General features: G+C 50.2%; 1 protein-coding gene across 1 annotated transcript; it reads right to left on the bottom strand.

Annotated features, from left to right (window-relative positions):
* Positions 1–1370: 1370 nt before the first annotated feature.
* On the bottom strand, positions 1371–13360 carry WFDC3 (WAP four-disulfide core domain 3). Its single transcript, XM_065919813.1, has 6 exons — positions 13259–13360; positions 12822–12904; positions 11122–11356; positions 3396–3527; positions 2482–2668; positions 1371–1886 (listed from the first exon to the last, which is right to left on the bottom strand). The coding sequence occupies exons 2-5, from the start codon at positions 12876–12878 to the stop codon at positions 2499–2501; spliced, it is 594 nt and encodes a 197-aa protein (XP_065775885.1). The 5' UTR covers positions 12879–12904; positions 13259–13360; the 3' UTR covers positions 1371–1886; positions 2482–2498.
* Positions 13361–13368: the final 8 nt, after the last annotated feature.

Genomic DNA, 13368 nt, shown 5'->3' on the forward strand with positions numbered 1-13368 from the left:
TCCTTGGCTGAGTACTACAGGGTTAACAATCTTCCCGAGGAAGTCACCTGGGTTTATTACTCTCCCTTTGCCTGGATTTTCCCATAAGCATCCTAAGGGCTATTACACATTAGCAGGCTGTCACTAGGCTAGTTGTCCTTGAAAATGGACCAGTTTTAGTTTTTATTTCTTCTAACAATAGGAAAAGCTGCCTAGAAAGGTATTGGGGGCAGGGGCAGGCAGGTAGGGTGCAAGATGTGAAATTTGGCCTCAATTTCAAAAATGAAATTTGGTCTCAGTTGTTGACTGCCAATGGTTGAGCCCCAACACAACCCCAGTTCAAATTCAGCCCTTCAGCCCTTTCCCCCTCTTCTCTCCCCTTCCTGTCTGCCTCTGCTTCCCCCTTCCCCCATCCCCTCCCTGCCATTCCAGGCAGACAGGATGGGCTGGCCCAGATGAAGCGGACAGGAAGTCTGGAAGGACTCCTCTCCCAGTGCTCAGCCTGAGCTGCACCTGGAGCTCACACCTCCCTCTCCAGTCCTGCTCCCCACCTGGCAGAAAACCATCCTACAGTATTTTAAGATCCTCTTTTTTTTTACCACACTGAGCAGCATGCAGGATCTTTGCTTCCTAACCAGGGATCTAACCTGTGCCCCCTTAAGTGGAAGCATGGAGCCTTAACCACTGAACTACCAGGGAATTCTCTCTCTGCAAATATATTACCGTCCAACAAGGGATAACTGCTTAGTTATTTTTATGGAGCTCTATTAAAAGAATGTATATGATGGCATAAAAGATCTCCAAGATATAGAATCTGATCCATAAAAAATAGAATTTTTTAAAAATTATCTTGGTACAAAGAAACTAAAGAATGTCCAACAAGAGATAATTGGTTAGTTATTTTAATGTGTGTGTGTGAGTCGCTCAGTCATGTCCAACTCTTTGTGACCCCATGAACTGTAGCTAGCCAGGCTCCTCTGCCCATGGAATTCTCCAGGCAAGAATACTAAAGTGGGTGGCCATTCCTTTCTCCTGGGGATCTTCCTGACCCAGGGATTGAAACTGGGTCTCCAGGCACTGCGGGCAGATTCTTTACCATCTGAGCCACCAGGGAACCTGTTATTTTTATGGAGCTCTATTAGAAGAATGCATGTGATGGCATAAAAGATCTCCAAGATATAGAATCTGATCCATAATATATTTATATATATATATATATTTTTTTTTTTTTTTTTTTTTTAATTATCTTGGTCCAAAGAGCCTAAAGACATCCCGTCCTATAGCAAAGTTTCCTGGAGGGGACAAAACACTTGTCTTGAAGCCAAGGGTTGGCCCCCAAGTAAGGTGGACCACGGTGGGATCATCCAAGCGACTCAAAAAACTAGCCACTCACCCCAGTTCCACCCCAACCCTCATTCTCCAGCCAAAGAAAAGTCAGCAAGTTCAAAAAGAGGCCTGACTGTCCCCCTCCCGGAGCTGAGACACATGTCTCTGGCAAGTCACCCTGGGTTTGGCATCCACCCATCTCCCCTTTGGCCACACCCAACCAGCATCCATTTTTTGGTGTTCTCAGAATAGATCGCTTATCCCTCCTAAAGAAGTCAATCCCAGAATCCCACAGGCACACTCAGACCCCTTTGCTCTCTTTCCTTATCTTAGCCCTCAAAAAGCCCAGACAAAAGGGTCAGCACCAGCCTTTACTGGGGAAAAGAAGCACCACACACCCACTGCCCAGGCCCAGGGTCAGGTTTCCCACAGTCAAGGCAGCCGTCGGAACAGAAACAATGGCGAGGGCAATGACAGTCCCCGGGGGTGTCACAAGTCCCAGGACAATAGCCTCTCCTGGCTGCCAGGACAAACCCCCTCGAAGCTCAGGACACATCAGATCGACGAGGGCACCGGGGCCTCTGCAAGAAGAAGAAACATCAGGTCATAATTGCAGCCTCCTGGTTCCAGCTCCCCAGCATGTTTGTTTCCCCTTCTACACTGGAGAAGTTAGGCAAGATTGCTCTCACAGGCCTTAAATGGCTACCTGCTTTTCAGACAATCCGGGCTAAACTGGCATGGAAGAGTCTTTGTCACGCAGTGACCAACCTTATATTTCCTGTTGTAAACACAGCCTGTCTGGTCCCTTACCCACTCTCTCATATCACCCCCATCCCAGTCTCCCAAACGTGTCACATACAATCCACCCTCTGCGTCTGTGGCCACCAGGCCACCCGTCCAGCTTTTCTCTGTGCTCTCCTCGCTGGGTCACATCTAGCCTAGCCTTCAGGGCCCAGATCAAATCCTACTTCTAGGAGAAGGACCCTCCCAATGAACCACACTTACTCTGATCACCCGTATGCCCATACGGCCTATACAGGGTCCTGACCTGTGAAACAGAATCTAACTAGACTCTCCAGGGCGAATACTGCCTTGCCCTTCTGGAGTTCCCACCCAGCAGGCTAAGCATCATAGCAGTGAAGACCGTTATTATTGATAACGAGGGACTGTACTCACCTAATTCAGAGTCAGGCCTAATGGTCCAGGTGGGGTTCGGGGCCCGCTGGGGTGACGGGACTGGGTGGGACACAGAAGCGGCCACAGCCTGACTTGCAGCACTTTTCCCCAGCTTGGCAGTTCTCATCGACCATGCAGCTGACAATGCACAGGCCCGCTAAGACTTCTGGACAGTCACCGCCCCACCCTGGGGGATAAACGGGCAAAGGTACAGAGCCAGGACGGCTAGTTCCAGTGACTCCAGGTGGGATCCCATCTGGGACTTAGACACAGAGGCTCAGATGAATCCATCCCTGATTCTGACTAGATCTTAATCAAACATCTTAATCAAACAAGGGACACCTTGAAGCTGGAGGATCTGAGCCCCCGCAGGGCCCTAAGAGAGCATCTGGATTAATGATTTCCAAATAGTGTCCCTATTTGTTGGGTTGGGAAAGCTCCCCTGGAGAAGGGAATGGATACCCACTCCAGTACTCTTGCCTAGAGAATTTCATGGATGGAGGAGCCTGACAGGCTACAGTCTGGGGTCGCAGAGTCAAATACGACTGAGCAACGAACACTCACTTTTTTCTTTTTTCACTTCAGGACTTGGTATCACTGTGGGTTTGGGGTGGGCCTGGGTGGGGTGCAGAAGCAGGGCTCCCACACCACTACCCTCTCCCCCGGTGCTTGGGCTTCCTACTCTCCACCCCCTGCCATGGCCTTCCTCCAGTTCTTTCAATGCCAACATGGGCCCCGTGATCCAGGAGAAGGGTTGCCTTGGCTTGGAGGGGGGCAGGGTACGAGGACTGGAAGGATAAGGATTCTGACTTCCTCCCACAAACAGAAAGAGAAGACCACAGAAGGCTCCCTCCCTAACCAGCTCTGGGAGCCCAGGGGCACTCTAGGATTTCTTCCCCAAAGAGCTGACCTACCTCCCTTAATGTCTCCGAAGCAGGCATGGCCACAGCCGGTGCTGCAGCACTTATGTCCCTGGGGACAGGACGTGTCCCCGTCACACAGCTCTTCACACGGAAGGGGGTCAGCCGGACATTCACCGCCAGACCCTGCCACAGAAACAGAACGCTGGGGCTCAGAGCACCCCAGCCCAGTGTTGCCAGTTATTTTCATCGGGACTCCAGCACAAAATGCACAAACAAAAATGTAATGGAAAGCGACATATTTTCCATTGTGTCCTGTGTGTATCTCATAAATATTCATGCTTAAAGTGTGTATATTTATGTGCATTCATGTATATTCAATGCTGATACTTCTTATTCTATGCCTTCTTTTTTTTAATGCTGGCCACAAAATACGAAGCTGATATCCAGATTCAGTTTGAAAAGCACGGCTGAGGTCTAACACATTGTGACAAACACACCAGTTGCCACCCCCATATTCGTCCTCCCTCCGTGCTCACTGTGGTTGACACCAGCACTGCTGGCTGCTGAACTCATGTCCATGGGTAGCCCCCTTCCCATTGTCTCTGGGCTTGACTGGGTGACGCTTCAACCGACAAGACACCAGCAAGTATGACGCAAGCAGCGCGTGTGCGTGCATGCACGCTCAGTTGCTTCAGTCGTGTCTGACTCTCTGCGACCCCATGGACTGCAGCCCGCCGGGCTCCTCCGTCCATGGGATTCTCTAGGCAAGAATACTGGAGTGGTTGCCATGCCCTTCTCCAGGGGACATGTTCACAGCCCCTAGACAGACAATGAAACTCCGAGAAGAGAAGCTGTTGGCCCAGAACCGCAGAGTGAGTCAGCAGCAAAGCAGGACGAAACTCAGCCTCTCAGTCTGTAGTGAAGCACTCTTTCTACTACACCATCCCTGAGACAGGTGGGCAACGGGCCAGGTCCACAGGGCAGGCACACCCAAGAAGTCACATCCAAACCACACCCACTTACCGTGACTTACTCCTCTCAGTGTTCAAGTTTTTTAAATGGAGGGGAAATACAGGCCATTCAAGGTTTTGTAGAAAACCAAGACAGGACTGGCCCAGTGCCTCTGAGAAAAAACATATACATACGATTGGACACAGCTGGCTCCGGGAAGCCTGACATGATGGAAAAAGCACGTGCTGGACTCCAAGAGAATGCGTGCAGCTAAACACGTGCACATGCTCAGTCGCTCAGTCGTGTCTGACTCTTTGCAACCCTATGGACCGCAGCCCTCCAGGCTTCTCTGTCCATGATATTTTCCAGGCAAGAATACTGGAGCAGGTTGCCACTTACTCCTCCAGGGAGGAGTACTCTTCCCCAGCCAGAGATCAAACTCCAGTCTCCTGCGTCTCCTGCGTTAGCAGGCAGATTCTCTGCCACTGAGCCACCTGGGAAACCTCGTACAGCTGAACAATCCAAGGTATAATAACTTAGTATCCTTAGATTTTCTAAATAGCCCCTACTTCACGCCATTTCAGTCCATATTACAACTATGTGTCTTGAATTTTTTATTCAGAAAATATGATCACTATTCATTACCACATGTCTCTCCCCATACCTCCCCACCTGTTTAACACAAAATCCCTCTGACAAGGAACAAAGCTTTTTATCCCCAAGGCTGAGAAGACTGAGCATAAAAACAATCTCCCCAAAAGAGAAAAAAACCAGCAACATAAACGCTCACCAAATTATACCTTGTACCCTAGAAAGTGGAGGCCTAGAGTCTCAAACTTCCCAGATTTCACCATTTTGCTGGGCCTGACTCTGAAGTAGATTCCCAGGTGGCCCAGGGGTAAAGAACCTGCCTGCCAATGCAGGAGACAGAGGAGATGCGGGTTCGATCCCTGGGCCAGGAAGATCCCTGAAGGAGGAAATGGCAACCCACTCCAGTATTCTTGCCTGGAGAATCCCACGGACAGAGGAGCCTGAGAGGCTACAGTCCATGGGGTCACAAACAGTCGGACATGACTTAGCGACTGAGCGCACACTCATGACTCTTAAGTAACCAATGCCAGGAGCACCAGGCTACCACTGCTTTCGTCCCCAGGACCAGGCATAGACACCAAAGCTCTACTGTCTCCCAGGCCAGACTTCCTTGAGTTCCCTGGGGATTTATCAACTATCAGAAGCAACAAAGGGACCCTTGGAGAATAGGCTGAAGCCCTGAGGCTCAGAATATGTCCCTTCGGACCAGTGCCCAGTAGGGCCACCCAGTCCAACACCCTATCTGATGCCTGAATCCCTGCCTAACAATCTCCCATCCTCAGCTTGGAGAGCTGTAATTAAGGGAGCCTTACTACCTCCAAGCCCGAATACAGCCAGCCATCCTTATATTTAAGCTAGACAGCCTTAAAGATAAGAAAGTCTTTCTTTATACTCAACTGAAGTCTATTTCTCTCCATTGGCCCTTTACCTATCCCCAGACACCTGGTAAGATCACAGCTTGTGTCACCTCTGTAGACATCCTCTGCCTTTCACTGTCTCAGCTTCACCAGGCTAGGTGAGCTCAGTTCCTCCTATCACATGGCTTCTAGTCACCTCAGTTATCTTAGCAGGAATCAGGGTGAGAAATACAAATGACAGCCAGAACAGGGATGGTCAATCTAGCCTCTGGATACGCCCAATCCCAAGATCCCAAGCTATCACCAGAAAGGCAGAATAGAAAGCTGAAGCCCAGAAACACTCACTCACTGAGTCTCCACTGCTGTCCCAGCTCCAACCTTCCACTAGGGAAAGACGCCAGCTGCTGGCAGCAAAGTGACATGTCAAAACTTCTTAAGCCAAGAAGGGCCCTGAGTCCTCAACCTACTCCTTTCTTCTCATGTAAACAGACAGACAGACTTCCAGAAGGGGGAGAGGCCGCCCTGAAGTCAATCGTCCCAGAACTGGGCCCCAAACCCCCAGCTTTGACACTCGGTCCAGTGCCCTTTAACCCACATCATTACAATCCCCTACACTCCGCAAGGATCACCTAAAAGCAGATCAACGAGCACTAGGACTCAGCTCAGTTCTGCCAAAAGACCGAGCAGCAGACAGCTTTAGGGGTTAGGAAAACTTACAAATAAACTAGCGTGTGCCTGGAGCCCCCGAGACCAGTCCTAGTTTTGGTGATTCGCCGGGACTCAGCATACAGGTGTACACACGGCCATGATTTACAACAGCACAAAAATACAACGCAAGACCACCCACGGGGAGAGGCGCACGACGCGGGGTCCAGAGGAAGCCGGGGCAAGCTTCCAGGGGCCTCTCCAGGAGCGTCGCACAGGATGGGCTTCATCCCTCTGGCATGAAGCTATGACAACGCCTGTGAAGCGGCGTTCTCCCAGGGAACCCACTGCAGGCTCAAGAGTTTTCCTGGGGGCTGGTCACACGGCACTCTCTGCCGAGCCCATACCTCAAACAGTTCGGGTGGCACAAACTCTCTAGAAAATCCAAATTCCCAGAAGTCAGCCAAGGCCAATCTTGTGAGCAGGGCTTTCTGGGAATGTTAACCTTGGACCTGCTGTGTTAGCTCTCTCAGCTGTACAAACAGCGTGGAGGTTTCAGGAAACGGGGGCCCAAACACCCATGAAGCCCATGCCCCCGATCCACACAAAAGGACGTGATGCATATGTCCTAATAAGCAAAACAGAGGCTCGGGGGGATCGGGAGGGGCCAACCTTCACGCAGTGGGGGGGGGGGGGGGGCAATAAGGGACCCAAGACAGACAGACAGAGACTGGCTCAGTCGTGTCCAAATCTTGGCAACCCCACATACTGTAGTCCACCAGGCTCCTCTGTCCATGGAATTCTCCAGACAAGAATATTGGAAAGGTCTGCCATTCTCTTTTCCAGGGGATCTTCCCAATCCAGGCATTGAACCTGGGTCTCCCACATTGCAGGCAGATTCTTTACCCTCTGAGCTACCAGGGAAGCCTCTGGGACAACATTAAGGGAGCCAAAAAGGACAACATTAAGGTCATTATCTGGATCTTCACTCCAAAACCTTCTCCTCCCAAAGTTGCCCCCTTCTCAGTAAAGAGTACGGCCATCACCCCAAGGCACCAGTCAGACACTCAGCATCCTTCTTGACACTTCCTCTTCCTCATCACCCACATCTGCTAACCAGGCCTGTCAGCTCCATCTTCAGGAGTATTTCAAGGACCTCCCTGGTGGTCCAAGGGAATCTGCCTGCCAATACAGTGGACCCGGGTTCAATCCCTGGTCCAGGAAGATCTCACATGCCCTGGGGCAACTAAGCCCATGAGCCGCAACTGCTGGGCCCCTCTGCTGCAACTACTGAAGCCTGCTTGCCATGAGCTGGTGCACCACAACAAAAGAAGCCCAAGCGCCAAAACTAGAGAGTGGCTCCCCCTTGCCGCAGCTAGAGAAAGCCCATACGCAGCAACAAAGACCCAGCACAGCCAAAAAGAGTAAATAAAATTTTTTTCCCCAAAAAAGTACTTCGCGTCTGCCACTTTTCCAGGTCTGTACTGTCATTTTTCCATGGTCTGAGCCATGGTCACCCCCTGCCCAGCCTGCCACAGTGGCCTCTCAACTGTCCTACCACCTTCTACATTTTCCTCAGCCATTCTTCACACACCAGCAGAAAGGTCTTTTTAAAATGAAAACCCAACCAGGTCTCCTGCTTTAAAGGCCTCCTGTTGCACTTACAATAAAGCCTTAGACAGAGGCCCTGGAGGTTCCCGGAAAGCCTAGACCTGAACTGGAACCACCCTCCTTCCCCATCCCTCGTCTCCAACCACACTGACCTTTCACCTCCTGAAAAAAGCAAGCCCCGCCCCGCCCCACAGGCCTTGCCCCGGCAGTTCCCTCTTCCTAGCACTGCAGCCAACAGCCGGCTGCTGCTTCTTGTTCTCCAACTTAAAATGATACCTCCTCTTCCCCTCGCTTTTCTTTCCTTTTGTAGCACTCACCGTGACTGGTGTTTATTATTGTCCACTTATGATTATTTCCTGTGTCTCACATCAGGGGCTGAGCTCCACGAGACCAAGGGCCGTGACTGCCCTGCTCACCCCTGGATGCCCAAATGCCAGATAGTATAGACCGACTCCATGTGTACTGAGTCTATTTATAAGCGAACAAGTGACATCTGCCAGACGTCAGAGAGGTGGGAGGGAATCTGATCAGCAAGGTGCTGGGCATAACACTATAAGCTGCTGGGCATTGTTTGGCAGGTTTTGTACAAGCTTTTTATATACATTTCTTCTCAACTACATGATTGGAGAAGGCAATGGCACCCCACTCCAGTACTCTTGCCTGGAAAATCCCATGGATGAAAGAGCCTGGTGGGCTGCAGTCCATGGGGTCACAAAGAGTCAGGCACGACCGAGCGACTTCACTTTCACTTTTCACTTTCATGCATTAGAGAAGAAAATGGCAACCTCCTCCAGTGTTCTTGCTTGGAGAATCCCAGGGACGGGGGAGCCTGGTGGGCTGCCGTCTACGGGGCCGCACAGAGACGGACATGACTGAAGCAACTTGGCATCGGCATCAACTACATCAGATAGACTGAATACTTGTACTCTCCGAAAATTCTTATGTTGAAACCAAATACCCAAAGTGAGAGTATTTGGAAGTGGGGTCTTTGGGAAGTGATTAGGTCAAGAGACTGGAACCGTCATAAGGGCAAGTAGCCCTTGTTGACCTTCTGTCACATGAGGTCACAGCAAAAAGAGAGCAGTCTACAAACCAGGAAGCAAGCCCTCACCAGACACTCAATCTTCTGGCACCTTGATCTCGGATGTCCCCATTTCCAGAGTTGTGAGAAATAAATGTCTGTAGTTTATAAGCCACCCAGTCTGCGGTATTCTGTTACAGCAGTGAGAAAGGACACTGCCTTATCACTCTATGAAATAAATGTCCTTGCATGCATGTGTTTAGTCGATCGTTCATTTCTGAGTCTTTGCAACTCTTTGGAGCCCCCAGGCTCCTCTTTCCATGGGTTTCTCCAGACAAGAACACTGCAGCAGGTTGCCATTTCCTCCTCCAGGGAATCTTCCTGATCCAAGTATCAAACCCAGGGATCTCCTGTGTCTCCTGCTTTGCAGACAGATTCTTACCTGCTGAGCCATCAGGGAAGCCCTGATAAGAGATAAAATATGCTTACCTCCATTTTAAGGATGATAAAAAGAGGCCACAGAGGAGCCAGGCTTCTAACCCATGTTCAAACCCTAACTGCCTCAGGAGAGCAGGTCCAGGGTTCAGCCTGGACCCTCAGGCACCCTGATGTGCCCCTACCTTACCAAACAGACAGCCCAGGAAGCCTCTGGCGAATCAGGGCTTAATGAAAGCAGAAGTTGTTCACAGCCCAGAAAGAGCTCCCAGTGCCGGTCATTGGGTGTAGCAACGAGTCCCACTGGGTGAGTGGGCCAGCCCTGCTCCAGGACTGGAACTGTAGAAAAGCAGTTAACTAATAACCCCATGGCCAATATCACTTCCCACCAGACGAGGAACCCCACACAGCCAGTGGGCTCCGGGAGATCTGCAGAGAGATCACTGTTCTAACCTGCTGAGCTCCCAGGAGAAAAGCAGCCCCAGCTAGGCTGGCCAGGGCCCAGAGCAGCTCAGAGGTGCCCGGCTGGGCTGCCAGCCTCACCCTCAGCTCCTATAATTCAGTCATCACCTTCAAACATGGGCAAGATTGTACCAGGCCCGACAAGCTGCCAGGGAGTGACCCGTGGGAGACAGACGCCCAGCCCTGGTTCCAGACAGGGGCCTCAAGAGTCCTGGCAAGGAGTACCACCCTCTATTCTCTTTTATGGGCACGCTGCCCAAGGGAGTTGCCAAAGCCAGGTGCAGACGATCCCATGGGGTACAGGGAAGGGGCCTGCTACATGGGGAGATTTGGCTGGCAGGTCAGCCTTCACAAGAACCCTAAGTTCAAAGTAAAAGAAGCACAGATGATCAACGGTCTATTCTTTCCTGACAGAAAGCAAAGAACTGGGGCCTCTAGTGATTAAAGGAGAAGAGACAGCTCCTCCACCAAAAAAAAGGGGGGGGGGGGCGGCAGGGAAGAGGTGCTCTAGGTAAGCTAGATTCCAAGAGCCAACCTTGAAGACAGGAAGCTGGTTGGGTCTATGTAGCCCAGAGGCAAGATCAGAAAGGAGACATGGACTTTGCCTCTCGAGACATCCTTAAGGATGCCTCCTCAGCAGAGTCAACCACAGCATGCACCACGGCGCATCTGCCCAGCCAGACAGAATTCATTCCCCTGACATGGCTCTTGGCACAGGTTCTTATCGGAAGGATATTTTCCTTCTTTCACTGCAAAAGATATCACCTGAGTTGGGGGTAACTGATAAGGCCTCAATAAATGGGGAATGGAAGCCAAATGCACTTCGGGGACTTTTAGTCTTTCCCAAATTCTTATCTAAAATATTTCTACAGCCACTTTCCCCTCCTCCCACACCCCCACCACCCACTAACATGCACCCAGCACCACTCAAGGACTAGCCATTCTGCAGAGAGAGAGAAGGTTGGGCAAACCCAGAGCCTCTAGTAAGCCAGACTGGAAGTACTGTCTCCTTGTCCAGAGAGGACAGAGAAAGCCAGGAAGACCTATCCTGGCTGCTGCCAGAATCAATCCATCCAGGTCCGCTGTACAGAGGAGACCATCATCTCCCCAAATGAGGACCCTCACTCTTGGGGGAGGCCAGGGGTGATTTCTCCTCTAGTCATTTTCAGTTACTCTTAGTCAGGGGTCCCAAAGGGTAACTCACCGCGCTCTCCTACAGTCACCCTGGATGCCTCGGACCCAAGAGCCACTATTGTCTTCAGCAGGAAGAGGCAGCCCAACATGACAATGATGCTGACAGCTGAGATGAAAACTCCAATCCGGCCAGACATGTACATCTTGCCCAGAACATCAACCGAGGGAAGGGCAAGGCAAGGGGACTGGCCTAAGCCCAGCCCCAGATCCTTCCTTTTCGCAATAATTCCCAAGGATGTCGTCTCCTGACAAGAAGAAAAGTGATTGGTTGCTTGTGTGTGGGAACATTCCTGGTGCTACCAAAAGACACATGTGATCAGAATGATCAAACTCTGTACAATGGACAATGATGAGGAATCTAGGGGGAGCTGGGAAAACAGAGGGATAGTCACTGGATCAAAGAGAGCCCTAGAGGGTTTTTCAGGGACATGGCTACAGCTGAAATGAGCGAGGAAAGGACTAAAGACACTACTAAAGAAAAGAACCAAAGCTAATAAAATGCACTGTGGCTCCTGTCCATCATTGCAACCTAGAAAGCAGAGACTAGAACCAACTTCGTACAAACTATTAAAAAACTATAGAAAAGCAGTGTTTGAATTTCTTCAGAACTAACATAAATGCACCAAAAATCTACATCTTGGTCCCTCTGGCCTATATAGGACATTTTTGGACTATATGAAGGCTGGTTGACAAAACCCAAAAGAACAGTTGCTGACTCAAGTAATAACGTAGGTCATATAGATTCCCTTTATCTCTTCTTCCTATATTTCTTTTTATTTTTCTTTATTTGTCCCTTTGATCAACAATGATACCTAATAGTGTCCACTGGCATTGCTTAGTCTAATAAGGTTAAAGGGCAGGGGACATTCATGGTGCAAGGTAAAAAACCTCAATAGGGCCTAGGAGTTTGTTGCCAGAAAGTCACCTTATTATTTTAAGGCTGATAAATGAACATTTGTTGATCTAACATGTGCTTTACACATTTTATTTCTCACAATTGACTTGCAAAAGTAAGAAAACTAATTCTTTTTTTAAAGGGAAAACTGCCCAAGGTCATTAAGCTAGTACGTGGTGGCTGCTGGAATTTAACAACAGTAATGACAGATAGCATTGTTTGAAGGTTTACTGCTGCCAAGGGTCTAAGTACTTTACATAAGTTAACTCACTTAATTCTCACTGCAACCCTATGAGTTAAGTACTATTATCCCCATTCTACAGATGGGGAAACTGAGTTACAGAAAGAAATGTGGGTCACAGCTAATAAGTGGTAGAATAAAGGTGCATGTGTGCATGCTCAGTTGCTTCAGTCATGTCTGACTTTTTGCAGTGTCCGAATCCTTGCAACTCTATGGACTGTAGCCCACCAGGCTCCTCTTTCCATGGGATTCGCCGGGCAAGAATACCAGGAGTAGGTTGCCATTCCCTTCTCCAGGGAATCTTCTGACACAGGGATCGAACGGATGTCTCCTGCATCTCCTGTGTTGCAGGAGGATTCTTTAACCACTGAGCCACTTGGGAAGCCCAGAACAAAGGTAAGCAGTCCAATTCCATAGTCAGTGTTCTTTTATCATCATATCATAATGAATCTGAACTCAGATCTTTCTAATTGCAAAACTCATGCACCTTCTACTACCCCGTATTATGACCTCGTAAAAAGTAACTTTTGCTACTACATATAAGTAGATCCAATTCTATTCAGGGATGTCTTACCTCTAATGCAGAGCAAAAGGGGATCTGGGGAACGCTACGGCTGTGAAACCCCTGCATCCTCAACCTATCCCAGAATCAACCATCTGGGGAGAGAAGCCCAGGATCTTCATTAGATGCCTTTCGACGCCAAGAGGCAACCCCTGGGGTAAAAGCCTGGAGGGACCGCTGAGTGAGTGTTTACAATGCCAAGGGCCAGATCCCCTCCCCCTCTTGTTGGGTTTTGGGGTCCTCGCATGAGGCCCATCCAATTTTGGGAGCTGAGTGCCGAGCATATTAAAATCTAGTTTTTCAAAGAACCGCAGACGCCCCTGTACCAAACGCTCCCCTCCGCTCCCCAGCTCCAGCCCCGGGAAATCTGCTCCCTTCCTCTCGCCCCACACTTCTCCACAGGCCCTGGCCCGGCCAGAGAACGACCCTGACTGAACACCCCCAGTCACACCCGAAGCGAGACCGCCCCCGAAAGGGAGCCTGGCCACCCGACACGCAACGCCTCTAAGCAGCAGCAACCGGACGGGAACTAGCGGTTCGGTTTCCCTGGCAACCCCGC

Source organism: Muntiacus reevesi, chromosome 2 (assembly GCF_963930625.1).
Source record: "Muntiacus reevesi chromosome 2, mMunRee1.1, whole genome shotgun sequence".
Classification (NCBI taxonomy): domain Eukaryota; kingdom Metazoa; phylum Chordata; class Mammalia; order Artiodactyla; family Cervidae; genus Muntiacus; species Muntiacus reevesi.

What these genes read in the sequence shown, in the direction of transcription:
- WFDC3 (XM_065919813.1), bottom strand. Translation starts at nt 12,878, where the DNA reads ATGCAGGGGTTTCACAGCCGTAGCGTTCCCCAGATCCCCTTTTGCTCT. An exon ending in CCTTTTGCTCTGCATTAGAG is followed by an intron (nt 11,357 to 12,821) that starts GTAAGACATCCC and finishes TCTTCTTGTCAG; the next exon opens with GAGACGACATCCTTGGGAAT. An exon ending in CTTCGGAGACATTAAGGGAG is followed by an intron (nt 2,669 to 3,395) that starts GTAGGTCAGCTC and finishes TTTATCCCCCAG; the next exon opens with GGTGGGGCGGTGACTGTCCA.